This window comes from Mastomys coucha, unplaced genomic scaffold, assembly GCF_008632895.1.
Source record: "Mastomys coucha isolate ucsf_1 unplaced genomic scaffold, UCSF_Mcou_1 pScaffold6, whole genome shotgun sequence".
NCBI classification, from domain to species: Eukaryota; Metazoa; Chordata; class Mammalia; order Rodentia; family Muridae; genus Mastomys; species Mastomys coucha.
Genome location: NW_022196912.1, coordinates 72,484,168 through 72,502,151, shown reverse-complemented (window position 1 = coordinate 72,502,151; position 17,984 = coordinate 72,484,168). Strand labels below are relative to the sequence as shown.

At 38.0% G+C, this 17,984-nt stretch overlaps 1 protein-coding gene across 2 annotated transcripts in view; it reads right to left on the bottom strand.

Annotated features, from left to right (window-relative positions):
• Nucleotides 1–1,064: 1,064 nt before the first annotated feature.
• Ttc6 (tetratricopeptide repeat domain 6) overlaps nt 1,065–17,984 on the bottom strand; it is a 189,523-nt gene continuing 172,603 nt past the window's right edge. For both annotated transcript variants that reach the window (XM_031356246.1, XM_031356247.1), the window contains 6 exons: nt 17,269–17,342; nt 12,717–12,927; nt 9,890–10,042; nt 9,051–9,221; nt 1,899–2,124; nt 1,065–1,284 (listed from right to left, as the gene is read on the bottom strand). In XM_031356246.1, the coding sequence (XP_031212106.1) occupies nt 1,148–1,284; nt 1,899–2,124; nt 9,051–9,221; nt 9,890–10,042; nt 12,717–12,927; nt 17,269–17,342 (972 nt within the window). In that variant the 3' untranslated portion in view covers nt 1,065–1,147. The remainder of the gene's footprint in view (nt 1,285–1,898; nt 2,125–9,050; nt 9,222–9,889; nt 10,043–12,716; nt 12,928–17,268; nt 17,343–17,984) is intronic.

The following is a 17,984-nucleotide window of genomic DNA, read 5'->3' as shown; positions in this document are numbered from 1 at the left end:
AAAAGCTATTGTCTGCATGTGGGATATATTTTTCCAGCTTGGCTGTCTTATTTGGCTTCAGTGGGAGAGGAAATACCTAGCCCCCAGAGACTTGAAGTGCCAGGGTGGAGGGCTATCCAGGGAGCCCCACCAACTCAGAGGAGAAGGGGAGAAGGTAGGGAAGAAGGATTGTGGGAGGGGGTGACCAAGAGTAGGGCAGTGAGCAGGATGTAAAGTGAATAAGCTAAAAAAAAAAAAAAAAAGGAATTACATGTAAAAAAAAAAAAAATTTAAGCTGGCATTGTGGCCCGTAACTGAAATCCTACACTTGTGAGATTGGAGCAGGATGATTATGAGTTGAAGGCCAACCTAGACTAAGTACATAGTGAGCCTTTTTTGAAAGAAAAATCAACTGTTTTACTTTTGTTCACTGAATGTTATGAAGCATTAATGGTAAGTGTACACAGAGTTTTATAAATATTTATTTGTATGTTTGTGAAATCTGAATGAGAGAAAGAAGGGATTGTATCAAGGAAATTGGATGCTCAAAATCGTTGTGGATGTTATTCTGGAAGTCAATTAGGACATAAAAAAAACTGTGTTCCATATTGGAAGAAGTCCAGTACCAGGAAGAATCCAGGCTGGTATTATAGCATTTCAAAGGGAGAGATAAGGTGTATTATCCATTGGCTAAATATTCTTTTCAAGCTAGATACTGTTGAAGATGTTTAAATAGGCATTGAAGAAAAAGTTGGTGATGCTTTCTTTATCATTCTACAGTGTCAGAAAATACTGTAGGAATTAACATTTCTTTTTAAGACTTTCTATCCAAGAAGATATTCATGTATCCAGGTACTAAATGGATCCGGGGACCTTTTCTTTACACTTCACTGTTGATGAACAAGGAGATATTGGACATCCAATTCGTGCCTGAAATCATGTAAAAGTTTTGTAGATAATGTATAACAGAAACATTTTGTTAAGGTTTATTTAACAAACTTTATTTAATACTTAATGTATTAAGATATGTTAAGTGGTTCTAAAGAATAACCACTTAATAAGTGTGATAAATACAACAACAACGGTGGCATTTCTAAACAACAAATATATTTCAGCTTCAGGAAGAAAATATACTTAACCCACTATAGAAACCACAAGGGTCTGTGGCTCACATAGTTGTGGAGCATTCTTCAAGGTCAAGGGCTTGGTTGTAGTCACTCATAGCTTCCATCATCAGTCCTATTTTGCCACGGACTTGTGCTCTGAGATTATACATTATAGCTTCATCAGGCTTCAAAGACAGGGCTGCAAGAGAAAAAAAATCTAGATACATTGATGTAAACTCCCCCATCATTGTCATTTTAAGTATTTTTTCTTCAATTGTAACAATGCGGTTCAATTAGAAATATCGAATGTTTTAAAGAAAACTAATCCAGGAAGCCATGGTACACTCCTTGGACTGGCATTGTTTGTATGTGGACAAGAATGGAACTGGTCCCCGAGTTTGGTGGCTTACCTGAGCTGTGGAAGTGCACCCGGAACTCGGTTCTAAATCAGGGTTAGGGTTAGGGTTAGGGTTAGGGATAGGGATAGGGATAGGAATAGGGTTAGGGTTAGGGTTAGAGGGTTAGAGGGTTAGAGGGTTAGAGGGTTAGAGGGTTAGAGGGACAGAGGGTTAGGGTTAGGGTTAGGGATCTTAGGGATTCCTAAGAATTCTAACTCATTTTACAAATGCTTTATGATGACATATTGTGTAAAGCACTCTGTATTGGTCACATTTAGGACTTGTACTACACTTATTGGTTCTATATAAATGATAGGCTTGATGAAATTCTTTTTTCTTTTTTATTTTTTTGACTCTGAAAAGAAGGTACAATAATCTATGCAATCTTTTTGACAGGATTACAAAATACACCTACCTATGTCAAGGTCCTCTTCGGCAAGCTTATACTTCTTTAAGTAGAAATTGAAACTTGCTCTGTTGAAATACAGTGCAGCCCAGTGGGGACAGAGTTCCATTGCGTATGAAAAATCTTTTTCTGCTTCTTCATATTTCTTTAACACTGAGTTTGTAACAGCTCGATTCATGAGAGCATACTCGTTTTCTGGATTAAACTTCAAGGCTGTTGAGTAGTACTCACTGGCCTATAAAAATGTAAGAATAATGATAATTTAATGGGTTTTAATTAGATTTCAAGAAATTTGGAATGCTTTTCTTTTCATTTAAAGCTGAGGCCAACAGATTTCTTTTTGTTTGGTTGGTTTTTTGGAGACAGGGTTTCTCTGTGTAGCCCTGGCTGTTCCGGAACTCACTCTGTAGACCAGGCTGGCCTCGAACACAAAAATCCACCTGCCTCTGCCTCCCAAGTGCTGGGATTAAAGGCATGTGCCATAAGCAGGCCGTGATGGCATTTTATTCCAAATACAGAAACGTGTTTTCTAAAAGAAACAAGAACTAAAAGCTGCCATGTTTTGGCTGGTTTTTGGTCTCTAGCCAATTTTCTGTAAATGTGATGAAACATTTAAGAGAGAGAAAATTGGAGAAATTATCCGTTCGGTCACTGGCCTGATTCCTTGGTTTGTGTCCATACAGTAAGTAGATCATAGTGGGGGCATGAAGCAAGAGGCTGCTTACTTCATGGAAGCCTGGAAGAAAAAGAAAGCAGGCTTCAGGGGGTGGTACATCCTTCAGTACCATGCCAACCCAGGCTCCAACCTCAGCTGACACCAAGACATCATCTCATGGCAAGGAGATCCTTAGGATCTAAAACATATTCCAGCATTCCAGGCAATGCTAATGGTGAGATACTTACTTCCCACAAGCCCACATCACAAATGCCTGAATAGAACAACAACAACAAAAAGGGCAAAAGATAAATTAGAGAAGACAGACAGAAAATAAAATGCAAACTGAGTAATTAACAGATGAAGAGATGAAGAGATTGATGGATTTTTAGAAGAGTCTAAGCCATACCAAAAGCAACATAAATTTCATTGTACTATGAAAAATATAAGAAGAGATGGTAAAACCAACTCGTTGATATAAATGAAGATTAAAGTATTCAGTGTTGACATGGACTTGAAAGATGTGGACATGAACACAAAGATGGCTGCAGTTTGGTTAAGAGAGAACAGAACTGCTCTGTAAGCCTCAGATTACATGTGGATTTTTTGCCCTTAAAGAAACTCAGCTTTCTCCTTCTCTTGGTGAAACTTTCTTAGTTTTCTAACTGAACTGGAGTCACCCACTTACAAATCTGTTCTGTGTCTCAATGAGATCTGCCAATGTTTTTATTTTAAACCTCATTTGTGATTTGGTTTTCAAAAGAACTTTCTAAATGAGGTCTCCAGTCCCGACCCAAGAATAAACTGTTACAAGCCTGCAAAGGGCAAGTATCAACATTTAGAATAAACCAGTAACTCCTATTTATCTCTGGACACAACTGGCATCTCATTACATGATCCTCTTTCAGTTAACTCATTATTCAAATTCTGTTTTAAGAATGCTGATGCACATTAGACAGAATTTTAAAAACAACAACAAGAACTTCCTACCACACTAGATGCTGATCTGTCACCATTCTACTCCTGTTAAGAAATCCATTTCTAACTCCATGAGGGATGGACAACCGACTCCTCATTTAAAGTTTGTCTATAAAAGGGAAATGAGCATCACTCCCAGCTTGGCCTCTCAGGCGGCAAGCCTCTCATTCTCTTTGCAACCCGGACTCTACCCTGTCTCCAAGTTCTATTCTGGCTAAGGCTGTGGATCTCCTCAAGCTTATAGACATTTTCCAGTTGTTTCCTCCACAGCATTTCTGTGGCACAGACACTCTTCACCCTTCTGTCCTTAAATGTCTCTCTGTGTACGTGTTGTAGCTCTGATGGAAAGGCTTTCCCAATGGAAGTGTTACAGCTCTGAGGGGGAAGGTTCACCAATGGAAATGTTGCATCTCTGAAGGAAAAGATATCTTGTTAGTCAGCAGCCAGGGAGTTTGTGGTATATATTTAAAAATAGAAAGTCACATGGCACAACAAGGCTCACACAAGACATTTATTGGAAGAGACACAAGAGGGTGGCTGCCTCTGCTCATGGAAACTGAACAGGAAAGAGGCTGTTACAGGGTTTCTTGGGAGAGAAGTTTGCCAGGGTAGAGATTTCCAGAATGAGGATTTATGGAAATTCAAACCAAGCCCAGGGATTGGTGGGATTGTGAGCTCAGGGACTGGTGGGATTGGTAGGATTTCAACCCCCAAACTGAGCCTGGACCTTTTACCCTATACCTTGACTCTCCCTCTTAGGCCATTTTCTTCCCTCTCTAAACCACTTCCCTCCAGTCTTCCCAGGGATCTTTCCTTAAGTTCATCTTCTATCTAGGCTAGTATAACATTAATGACTACAGCTCAGACTAAGAAACCAGAATGCTGGGTTCAAATCCTGCCTCTATACTGACCGAGTTGCAGAGCTCTATTTTTATCAGTTTCTTAACCTTCCAAAGGAAGTAACACCCTCTTACTTCTATTGTTGATGTACAGATGAAATGAGCATTTTAATTCTCTCAGTAAAGTACTGAGAGAAGTGTGAAAAATGTAGTAGCACTCAGTCAATTATTACGGATAGATTTTTCTTTCAATAAAATGGAATGACATTTCCATAGATGAAGAATTTCAGGTAATTCTTCGTGAGGTTTGTTTCCTCTGACTTTTGAGGGTCAGTTATACAAAGGCAATATGACTCTTCCTATCGCTGATGACAGTTACTTCATGCCACAGTCAAGTGCAATTTCAGGGTCCATTGAGATAGGAGCAGAATTGGCATACAACTTTGGAGAGCTTAAAGATAACTCACTCCATAGAAAAGGTTCTATCCACATACATTAAAAATGAGAAAAATGTGGAGAGATGGCTCAGTGGTTAAGAGCACTGACTGTTCTTCCAGAGGTCCTGAGTTCAAATCCCAGCAACCACATGGTGGCTCACAACCATCTGTACTGAGATCTGATGCCCTCTTCTGGTGTGTCTGAAGACAGCTACCATGTACTTACATATAATAAATAAGTAAATCTTTTTAGAAAATGAAACAAATGAATGATTCCAAGCATTACATTCCTTATAAAACAATCAGTGCTTCACTGTAACTCATCAATGAATAATGAGTAGACTGCACAGCTATCTAACCACACAAAGTGTGCCTTCTATCAAATAAGAGCAAATCTTGCATGGTCATATGCTAGCACTGTATTTAATTCTGAACAACAGACCTTATTTTGATTATTACTTTATTAGTGTCTCCATGCATGCCAGCACACTGCATGTGTACAATGCCCTCAGAGTTCAAAAGAGGATGTCAAATCCCCTCAGAATGAAATTACAGATGATTGTATGGCTCCAAATATGTGCTGGGAATCAAACCTAAGTCCTCTGAAAAATCAACTAAAGCTATTCAGAACCACCAAGCCATAACCCCAACCCCTCCATCTTAACTTTCTCCTATAGCCTCCAAAGTATATTACCTAGAAAAATCTCAATAATTTAATGAGATTACTTGAAGTAGAGGAATATGAAACAGTAAGAAGCTAAAGCAGTTAAAACCCTTGACTTCTAGCAATTGATCTGATGGCCTTGTTTCTATAATTAATGAATTAATCATAGAGAGGATTGAATTATTGTTTAAAAGTCATGAGCAGTTAAACTTTCATATCAACTGTCTTTTCCAAATGTGTTTTTTTAATTAGATATTTTCTTTATTTACATGTCATATGATTTCTCCTTTCTCAGTTTCCCCTCAAAAACAAAACAAAAAAACAGACCAACCCCCCCCAAAAAACAACAAGAACAAACCCCTGTTGCCTCCCCCGTCCCCCTGCTTGCCACCCCACCCTCTCCCACTTATTGGCCCGGGCATTCCCCTACACTGGGGCACAGAACTTTCACAGGGCCAAGGGCCTCTCCTCCCATTGGTGCTCGAATTTGAAATCCTCTACTATACACATGCTGCCAGAACAATCAGCCCCACCATGTATAGTCCTTGGTTGGTGGTTGAGTCCCTGGGAGCTCTGAGGGTACTAGTTAGTTCATATTGTTACTTGTCCTAAAGGGCTGCAAACCCCTCAGCTCCATAGGTCCTTTCTCTAACTCCTTCATTGGGGACCCTGTACTCAGTTCAATGGATGGCTGTGAGCCTCTACATCTGTATTAGTCAGGTACTGTCAGAGCCTCTCAGGAGATAGCTATATCAGGCTGGTTTGTCCTTCCTTCAGTCTCTGTTCCATAGTTAGTCTCTGCAACTCCTTCTGTGGGTATTTTGTTCCCCCCCCCCTTTTAAGAAGGAATAAAATGTCTGCATTTTGAAAGCAGTTTACTAACTTAATAATAATAAAAAAAAAAAGGTCAGGTTTTACATCTCTTTTAACTCTTTAGTGATTATTTGTTCTGATAAGGAACCTTTTCTCCTGTGCCAATATCTTCCTTCAGAAACAACTGTAGGGAGAATGGGAGAGGGCATGGAAGTCATTTTCCTCACAGAGAGGCCAGACAGAGCAGCACAGCTGGGAAGCTGTGTTTAATACTTGTTAGTCTCTGAAGTAACTCCCAAGAATTCATAACATCAAGACAGAAAAACACTTCAGGTGAAGTATTTGTCAAAGTAAAACTTCTGCAATGTTGGGAAAATAGAACCATACTTTAAACAGTTTGAGATTTATTTTACATATATGGATGAATGCCAGCACGCACATATGTGTACCACATGTATACCTGGTGCTGACAGAGGCCAGAAAAGAACACCAAATCCCCTGATCTGAAGTTACAGATGATTGTGAGCCACCGTGTGGATGTTAGGAACAGAACCTTGGTCCTCAACAAGAACAGCATGTGCCCTTAAGTATTCTTAACCACTGAGCCATCTTTTCTCCCATATTTATTTTAAGTCTGAGAAACATGTTAGAGCTAAGCCAGGAATTTTATAGATGATGGTCACTGAGTTATTAAAGATAAATTTAAAGAGTAAAGTTCTCCCTCCTGCAGAGTTTAATCGTCTCTAGGAACAGAATTTTGCTTTGGGAGTCTTATTTTTCTTAGTCTTATGAATTATTTTCTGTTTTTAGCCATGGGAATTGAACATGGAGCCTCACGTATGCTAAATAAGTACAATAGCACTGAGGAGAATGGCAGATTGCCAATGTGTTTGTGTGTTTGTTGAGATAGGTTTCTATTAAGGTGTTGAAAGTAGCTATGAACTTGCAATCCTCCTGCCTCAGTCTTTCTAGTATCTAGGTTTGTGCCACTGGGCCCGGTCTCTTGACCTATCTTAAGATGCAAAATGATCTGAAATTGAAGGAATTAGCTTGTCAGCCTGCCCAGTAGCATCTGAGTAATGACAACCCCACTCATGTCTTATATAATTACACCCTTGCATCTAATCCATACTGAGATCAACCAGAGTCATCACAGAGATCAGCAAGCTGTGTAGGGTCATTACTGAGCACAGAGCACCCAGACAGCTGTATGACAAGGAAGACAGGGCGGTATCAACAAGTGGATAAATGTTTATGAAGCGGTAAGTGCCCTACATCAAATGCTGCTGAGGGGTCCAGGAGAGGGGGTTAGAGGAGTCACTGGAATGTTGGCAAGAAGAAGCTGGAGGAGCAGTGGGGCAAAGGCTAAAATGAAAAGGCAGGCATGTGGAGAATGAGACAGAGACTGAGAAAACCTCCATAGGCGTTAGTTAAAGGATCCTTCTGTGAAGATCAGTATTGAAATAGAGGAGGGGGATAGAGTGTGGAAGAGTTCCGTCCCCCACCTTCTAAAGACTGTAGCCAGCATCCTCACACACACCTATAATCCCAGCTCTGCACTCTCTGGAGATACAAATCAGAAAGACCTTGAGTTACTAGTCTGGGCTATGCAGGGAGACTGTCTCAAAAGAACAAAAGCAAAAACAAACAAAGATGAAGGGTATAGATTTGTGCTGCTATGTTAATAAGAAGGATGTTCAAGTGTAATTTTTGCTCATAGTAGAGAAAGTAAAGAAATAATGACTAAGGGTCATAAAGGTACTTTTACAGTCACTAGAGCAAAACTATAAACCTTGCTATAAATCAGAAAAACCAAAATACTCAAAAGGGAACACAACACAGAGTAAAATACACTTAATGTACACATAAAGCATAGACAATATAAAATCCTTCCACCTGATTAAATTCCCAACTGATTCATTCCCAAGCAAAAGGGAAAATTCAAATTACAGGTGCAAAATTCTAGCAAGCATTATGGTGTATATTTACCATGATAGACATATAATTTAATGGTGGTTAAGTTTATCAATTTCATATTATTTGTATCTTACTCAGTTTTAAAAAAATAAAACTATATGGGATTCTGCTAAAACAATACTCAAGAAATAGACACAGCATTAATAAATTATTGTAATATAAATTAATAAGTGATGGTAAAAATTCAGGCAAACTTAAAATTGTAAAGAACAGGATAAAGTCGGGGAATGCATAAAAACAGTGACTTTACCTTGAAAGACAAAGATTTAGGAGAAACAAGAGGTTGAGTCCTGTAGGTACATTCCAAGTACAATAAATCTAAATACATCTCATCTAAAAGTCTAGTAAGCTTTTTTTAGACAGTATAAGCTGAAATGGATAGAGGTTAAATGGTCACATAAAACCAGAGCTAAATGTGTCTTCTTATTTCCTGTATTTGGATGACTGATGATTAGAAAACATAAATTATGATGGGTTAGATGCTCCCAGCATACAGAGGATCTCGAGGGAAGCGCAAGTGCAATAAAGAGCAGGATTCTGGCCTAGAAGCTGATGAGGCAAAGGGAATGGCTCAGCACTGGAAAATTAAAATCAGTACTAAGCCAGTACTGAATGGTCAGAAACACTGAGGAGCATAAATCTACACAAGTATACACTTGTAACCATTGAAAAGTGTAAGCATCTTTATGGAACAGAGCATTATGTATTTGCCTGAGATATCAAGGCTGCACTTCAAAACTCTATATGACAAACAAGCATATAGTACCCAAAGAACATGATAAGGAAAATGTGCATTGCCTGAGAAAACTGCCGGTGGCGAAGGTAGATGTTTCCCGCGTTAAAGTAAGCAAGCGAGTAACTGGGGTTCAGAGAAATTGCTGCTTGATAGTCTACCATTGCGTTATGTTGTTGGCCCATAAACTCATGAATCACACCACGGTTTGTTAGGAATTCTGCTGTTGAATTGATCTGCAACATAATCATAGGGGCATATGAAAGGGCATGGCTTCTTGTCAATAGTTTATTGAATGGCTGCCATAAAATAAATAATTTTAGAGCTTTACATAAGTCCTTTCCAGGAAATGGGCTTGGGGAACATTTATCTGTTTATTTGTTAAATGAGAGAAGTCATTAAATAGAACAGTTAACATGCTTCACTGTCCTATGTAGAAACAATTACTTCAATTCTTTTACCTCTTAAAAGGTAAAAGCACCTTATATCACCCTAGTAATATCTCAAAATTACAGAAACAAAACTGAAAAGCTAGATGAGAATTCTACATGGAGAAGCCAAACATCTAGGTTACTCTCCAACTGCTTCAAACATAGGACATCATTGTTACAATTTGACTCCATCTTGTATTAAAAAAAAAAAAAAACAAAACAAAAAAAAACAAAAAAAAAAACTGTTAGAGTTCCATGAAACACACAAGCAACATTTGCTAAGAGTACTTATCAAGAATTTGCTTTGGATTTTTAAGTGCATTTAGATTGCAAAATAAACAAATTCTGGGGAAGCAAAACATTATTTCTCTACATATCACTTTAACTAGGTAACAAAGAATAACTTACTTAGACTTATTCATTAATGGTGTGATTATATCTAATTAACAGTACCATCAATACAGATTGTTTACCTTTATGGCACAATTGATATCCTGCATCGCAGCAAAGTAATTACTCATTTGAAGACAGACCACAGCTCGTCCTTCATAGGCTAGATAGCTCTTTGGACTAGCTTCTATACCAATAGTAAAGTGTGTCCAAGCCTTCTGGAATTTTCCTTGGCCCTAAGATAGTTATGCAATATCATGAAGCAAGAAATAGTATTTAATGTGACATACCAGGCTATAGTATGAGTCTCTTGAGTTGACTAATTACCTCAAGTATTCATAATCAAATTATGTTCAAATAAATATAATTGTATTGCCATCTACTATACTAATCTTAAACAACTTAAAGTCATAGCTACTATACGTCAACTATTCTTCTGTTAACTACCAAAAGGCCTACATTGATATCCACAGATAGCTAGAAGTGGTGGCACATACTTTTGAACCCAATACTTAGGAGGCAGACATAGGCAGATATCTGTGGGTTTGAGGCCAGCCTGATCTGTATAGTGAGGCACTGTCTCAAGTAAGGGTGTGTGTGTGTGTGTGTGTGTGTGTGTGTGTGTGTGTGTGTGTGTAGATGTGTAGATAGAGGAGAGATAGATAGATGATAGATAGATAGATAGATAGATAGATAGATAGATAGATAGATAGATGATAGACAGATAAAGATAAATATCTCAGATGTGGTGGTTTGAATAGGAATGGCGCCTATAGACTCATGTGTTTGAATGCTTGGCCTATAGGGAGTTGCACTATTAGGAGGTGTGGCCTTTTTGGAGTAGATGTGCACTTGCTGGAGGAAGTATATCACTGTGAAGAATAGGCCTTGAGGTCTTCTGTGCTCAAGCTATTCCAAGTGTGGCTCATAGTCTCTACCTGCTGCCTATGGATCAAGATGTAGAAACCTCAGCTTGTCTCCAGCACTATGTCTGCCTGTATGTTGCCAGTTGCCATGTTTCCCTGCCATGGTGATAATGGACTAAACCTCTAAAACCATAATCTAGCCCCAACTAAGTGTTTTTCCTTATAAGAGTTGCAGTGGTCATGGTGTCTCTTCACAGCAATAGACGCCCTAACTAAAACACCAGATATCTATAATATATGCATAACACACAAAGCAAAATTAGTGTGTGCTATATTAATAAATGATATAATGGTGCAAATGAATTGTTCCAGCATCTGGAATTTTAGAAACACTACATATACTCCACAGACAATGCATGTAACTCTACCAAGTATCTGTGTATAACAATCTTTGTGCCAACTGGAAAAAAAAAAAAAGAAAGAAAGAAAAGAAAAAAGATCTGGAGATGGAATCATTAATAGAAGATGTCAGAGTGTTTCCCAGAGCAGGCCATCTGGCAACTAAACACCTCCCCACAGGCAGGCAGGGAGTTAATTAATTCATGATGGTCCAGCTTCTGTTCTATTTTCTCACAGGCTCAAAACCTCAACTTGTCAGGATCTCAGAGGCTGGCACATTCTAACTAACCTGAACCTAGTGAGTCTCACAAAAAGCTTTAAGGAAAGGTATCTACTAAAGGAACTAGATCCTGATTTCTAACTTGCAAAGTCTCCAAATAAAGTGTTTAGACATCTGCAGGGCCATCACAAGTTGACATAATAAACAAAGAAGTAGGCAAACTGAGGTTTCACTGTAAGAATATTAAATGGCAAACCACCTCACAAAAGGATTTAATTTGCCAGTTGGTCTTGTTGTCTGTGTGCTCACTGTGTTAACCCCAGTCCCTGGCAAACAGCAAGGAATCTATAGGTATCTGTAGAAAAGACTGCCATTCTTTCCCCTGAACAGCACTTGGATGGCCTAACTCTTTTTTACTGGCTCCTCCCTTTCCTGATTTACTCCTACATACTGATGTGTTTTCAATAGCCCTTCCTGCTTATATACCCGATAGGATTTTCACAAGATACAAACTTGATGTCATGTCTTTGATTGGTGATATTTCTATTTTTACTGGACTTCAAGGCTTTTATTCCAGTTCATGTCTAATCATCTAGTCTCATCACAAATATTCTCTCACCACTACATTATGCTTATATGGGCCCTCTGCCTCTTCTTACAGTATTTCCTAAAGGGTTGTTTCCTCTGTCACCAAGACCAAACAAAACCTAGCCTCCATCCCTTTCTCTAGCTAAATACTAGTCTTTCATACCTCAACATAATTTGTCAGTAAGTTCTCTTACCCCTTGGTTGTGTTTCTTTATACAAAAAACTCTTTGGGGTTTGTTTTTAATTCTGTTTTTGTTACATTTATCACAACTGTAATCAAATAATTACTCCTGAATATAACAATGCCTCTCTCTCCAAACTAGGAATTTAACAATCCAAAAGAAACTGTGTTTCATATAGACTGCTGTCTCTGGGGGTTGGGAGCAAGTGTTCGTCAATATTAGGTGCTCAGTCTGAAAATGGTGTGAGGACATTGCATTGTCTGCCAGTCAGCTATAGCTCTTTTAAAGTCATCCAATCCATTCTTTAAATGGACCATGCATTGTTTATATTGTGATTATAATGCTAATTTTAAGTTTAATTTTAGCAAGGCAATCTTTTTTCTCTTACTAACGCATTCTTGAACATTCATCATGATAACAACCATTACTTCTGGCATTATCACATGAGCCTTCAATGAGCTGAGGCTCATCAAAGCAAGATCTCTGTATTTAATTGAGCCCTTGCTCTCCATTCCAACCTTTCATAACTAGAGTAAAGAAAAACTAAATGTTCACCTGAGAAATAATACTTGACCACATCACCAGTACGTAAACAAATATCTCTTTCTCCTGTCCAAACAATATTCTCAGTATGAAAAATGTTGTCACATTTTACCTGCAAATTGTAGCCTAGACTAATTCTGGCTTTTAGACATGATGGGTCAATATGAAGCGCTTTCAGAAAGTCCTTCTGGGCCTGTATCATAGCTTCTTCCTGTCCATACTCCATGTAAGAATTCCCCCGTCCAATATAAGCATCCACATAATGTGGGTTAATTTTAATAGCCCTGGTAAAGAATTCAACAGCTCCTTCAAACTCTTTAATTCTGAAAAGAATCAAAGAAAGAAAATGAGGCGCCTGTCAGTGGAGTGCTGTTTGCTAGCAATCTATTCAATGTTTTCTGCTATGACTTCCCCCAAAGGGTTTATGGTAACCTTTATAAAAAAAAATCTTTCAGTTTCATTATATAATATTTTTATTATATAAAAATTATGTAAATTATATGATCTAAAAAAGTCAAGAAGAATCTCCAGAGATTTTGATGAGAAGAAGGAGGAAAGTGAAAACCATTTTCAAGGGCTGCAAGATGGCTCAGTGGGTAAAGGCACTTGCCGCCAAGCCTGATGACCTGAGTTTGATCCCAGGGACCTATGTGGTAGGAGAAATGCCATCTAACATACATATGTGTGTATGTACACAGACACACACACAGATACACACCACACCACACACACAAACACATATAAATAAATAAATAAATAAATGCCATTTTCACAGAAGAATGTAGAATATTATTTTGGAATTCTATTTTCCAAAAATATAGAAGTCTGAATGGCAGTCCTAAACTTTGTTTTAACCATGATATGCTACCAACATAGAAAAACATGTTCTGATACATATGATATTTAAATTACAGTCTCAATACATTTAATAATGCTTCAGTTTACAGAGGACCATTTATACAGTGATAATCCTATAAGCTTATATCACCTACAAATGCCATAACAACATTAGTTTATATAAGAATACTTCATGACTACCACATCAAAACAAACTTGTCTAATAGTGCCTCCTATAGAATTTATCCCATCATTGACTGACTCAAGGCATACAGTAAAAATAAATTTATATATATTTAGTACTTCCTTTTTTAAGGGGCATTCCCTTTTCACCAAAATGAAATCAGAGGCTTCACATATTGCTTAACAAGTATTTTTTTCAATGCTTGTCCACAATAGCAACAAAAACAACTGAGGACTTGAGAGATGCTTCCATGGTTAAGAATGTCTACTTCTTTTGCAGAAGACCCAGGCTGGGTTCCCAGCCACCCATATCAGGTAGCTCACAAGAATTCATAGCTGTAGTTCCAGAGAACTGATGGCCTCCATAGACACCCTGTATACATGTGATGCACATAAACTCATACAAGCACACACACATACCTATAAATACAGATAATAAATCTTAGAAAAAAAACTCTCTTCTGTCTCCACAGTTCTTTGTTTGTTTGTTTTGTTTTGTTTGTCAAGCACTACCCAAAGGCATGTATTGTGGATCTTCTAGAAAACCACACAAGGATCAACACAAAGTAGTAAGAAAACATGGCTTCTCATGTCGCAGTTAGGCAAGGGTCGACAATGCCCTTCTTGAGCCATGTGGTAACTTCTGAGTTCCTTCAGTGTGTGCTTGCTCAGAAAGCACAGGATCATCTCTCTGGTGGTTCACAGTGGAACTGCACTGCTTTCTCAGTAACTGCCACAATTTAAGGTGCCAGTTCATTTGAATTTGGGGTCACAGTGCCTCTTCAGGTGCCTTTTTGATGAATTACATCAGCAATTCTACCCAGGGACTAACACTATTTCACAAGAATAAAGATGGCATAGTACTTCTTTGTAAAATACATTTGTTGGTAGGTTTTCTTATACTCAGTATTTCTACTGATGCAAAGAGAAATATTTGCTTACAATATGTACCTATGCAGCCTATGTGTTCTTGATTTTCCAGGCAATCATCATATATTTGTTATAAATTATTGAGGCATTCCTATTTCATTGGCATTCAGTTTGTATCATATCCACTGCCCTTCTCATCCATCAAGGAATTTAAAAATCTCAGTGGATGTGTACTCTGTTACGGGGCTTATAAAATATAATCTTTCCTTCTGTGTGGCCCAACTAATTACAAAAGCATGCAATAGCAAATCAGACAGTGAACTAAAGCTCATTTCTCTGTAGTGGGAGTTGTATATTATGAAGGGCAGTTGTATTATGTAGCTATCAACACTAACTGATGTGCACTTAGTCCATCCAGCTGAGTAAACAATCTAAAAGCTAAAATGGGTCTACAAAGCCACCTGACAAGCACCTGAACATTATCCCTGAATGACAGTCACAACCACACCAGGGGGCAGAGCTGAAGACAAGGTCTCCTCAGCTCCTATGCCAACAGACAAGGGAAAATGAACTGGATGCTCTGTAGTAAGAGCACTTTCATTTTCCTGGAGACAGGTCTGCCACAGCATCCTATGGGCTAAAGCTTTTGCTAATACCAATGTGGCACTTTTCCAGTGGGAAGATGTGGCAGAATATATACATTGTTTTGGGGTGTTCATTGATCTATATGTCATTAAGAATCAGCTACCATGTATATAAAGAGCATTAATAGTTTTCCTAAAATAAATGTTACTATATGAATAAAACGCTGTGTGATCACTCTCTGGAGGTGCTCGGCTTAGTGTTGGCTCTGAAGCACAGACACAGAGGCCCATTGCATTTACAATAATTACACATGTGACCAGATATAAATGAATCACTAAGACTGCCAAACACTGAAAAGTATGGGTTGCAGAGGTAAAGACTTAAAAAAGTAGTGTATGTAAATATCAAAATAGTATAATAAATGTGTCCTGGTAGCAAGTGTTTGTGACATATAGCCAAGTAATTGATATAAGATACAAAGGTGGCTTTCTCATTGAGATCTAAAAGTTCACGTTAGCACAACACTCTTGCTGATTAAATTGGGTAATAAGTAGGAGATTCAGCCTAAAGGAATGCTGTCTCCTGGCAACCAGGAGAGTAAGATCTGGAAGTATGCAAAGGATTCTTCAAATATCTTCAATTCTATGAGTTCAAAGATCAGTGAACTAACATTTAAAGGTTTGTTACTTTTATACAATGTTCCAAATTAATATATATATATATATATGTTCTACCAAAAATGTCAAAAATAAGTCACATATTTATAAGCCATGCTTCCATCGTGTAAGTATGTTCCCAAAATGGTCTTTCTAAAAATACATAATCACTAAATATCCCTTGCTGTTAAAGCTCAGTCAAACTGTGAAAACTCAATACATGGTGATTAAAACTCCGAGCTATCCAGTCTTTACTGCTGATTTAAATTCCACTTTTATTAGAGAACAATGGAGCACCTATAGAACTGATAAAAGTTGGGTATTCGGAACTGCAAAGCAGTATCAGCTTTAGGAGGGCTTCGCTGTTCTATCTCAATATTACACTTCATAAAGATGCAATGTGATTCTAACATGGGGAGACGGGCTGATTCTAATAGCTGTTAAATAGAAACGGGTTTAAAAGAAGTTACGGATGTTTCAGATGTTGACTGAATGCAATGATCTCAGACATTTTTGGCCTACACATGTCCACCAAAGTAAACACATCAGTCACTATTTCATTTCTTCTTAAGAATGCCAAGTACTTAAGGAGATGGATTGCACAAAGATCGATGCATCAAAACAGAGAAAGTTGTGACTGCGTATAATGAAAAGTCCAAGACCAGGTTTTTAACCCTAAGGCATCTGTAGAATCTATAACCACTGTAGTACTTTCTTCTTACAATAAAGAACTTCTTGTGGGGAAATGTAGTTATGCCTCTACAACTGAAAGAGGAAAATAAGTATGTCAGTCTTCCAAATAATTCAGATTCTATTCTAGTCTCTTCAGTTGTGTATTTGTACAGACTTGCCTCTATAATTTACAAACCATCCCAATTTAAGCCTCCAAAGGAACTGTTATTCTTTCCCTTACTAAAATGTTATAAACTATTATTAAACAATAACACTGTACTCATATTGAAAATCCATGCAATTTTTCCAAGGTTGTGCATTACTGTTGTTATTTCCAACTGTGCTTTTCTATAATATGTTGTATAGAAATCGCAGAAAGAGCTAACTCTGAAGTATTGTATTTTTATACATTTTAATATGTTTTGCAGACATTTTCTTGGATTGTTTTCAGTAGTTTTAGATATATAAATATGTTTTATTGTCACAAAATTTTCTTGAAAATATTTTTAAAACATCCTCTTTTCCAGGAAATGAGCTTTCTGAACAAATTATTTTCTGCCTAGATATTTCAAGCAAAGCATACATTTAATTGTCATTTTGTGTACACGCTTGAATCAAATGTACATCTTCAAAGCCATGATATAAATATTTACTTGTGATTTGGTACAAATCAGTTTTTTAGAAGGTCCAAGGGAGCTACTGATATAGTCCCCAGAACTATGCAAGGAATTCTTTCTATGCCTATCCACATTTTGTAGTCTATCACAGGCGGACTTCCTTCTACCCTCCCCGAGGGGGCTATAACTGGCTATGTCTGCTGATTCGTCTTGCCTCCCCTTTGACAATAATGGTGCTCCATACCTGTGGTGGCACATGGCAGTAGCTTGAAAAAGGCTCACACTAGTCTCCCTCATCAGTGCAGCTTGTTTAAAATCCTGAAACAATTTTACAAGACCTTGTTATTTTGTCATGGGCTTCTCTTAAAACTTCCTTTTAACTTTGATTCCACATAAGTATACGTAAGCATTAAAATAGATATCTTCCTAAAGCTTCACTTTTTAATCACGTCCAATGAGAGTGGATAGAGCAAGAAATCCGATCATTATTAACACCCTGAGTTTATGTTACTCGCACCTACCTTAAGAACCAGGACTTTTCCTGAGGTACTGCCCTGTGCTGCAAGAATCTCATGCACTTTCTTTTGCTGTGTGTACCACCAGAAACCTCCCTTCTCAGACAGAAGAGGAAATTCCCCTGGAAAGAACCTTTGGAATTATATGACTTTTGAACAGTTGGGCACCAGGCCAGTACGTGCTAACACAGCACTGTATGTTGATTAGTTTAGTCTGAACCTACCTTTGGAATCCGCACTCCTTGAAGAGGGTATATGAGTCTGGTAAGAATCCAGATGCCTTTGTAAAGTAAAAGAAAAAAAAATCCAGAATCTCTGACTCTAGAATGTAAAATTTGGAAAGGATGCTGGAATTGATTTGAATGAACCCAGGAAACAGGTTGTTTCAAAGGGTTGAATGCCAGGGCCAGAAAGTGGGAGAGGGCGGGGTGGCAGGCATGGGGAG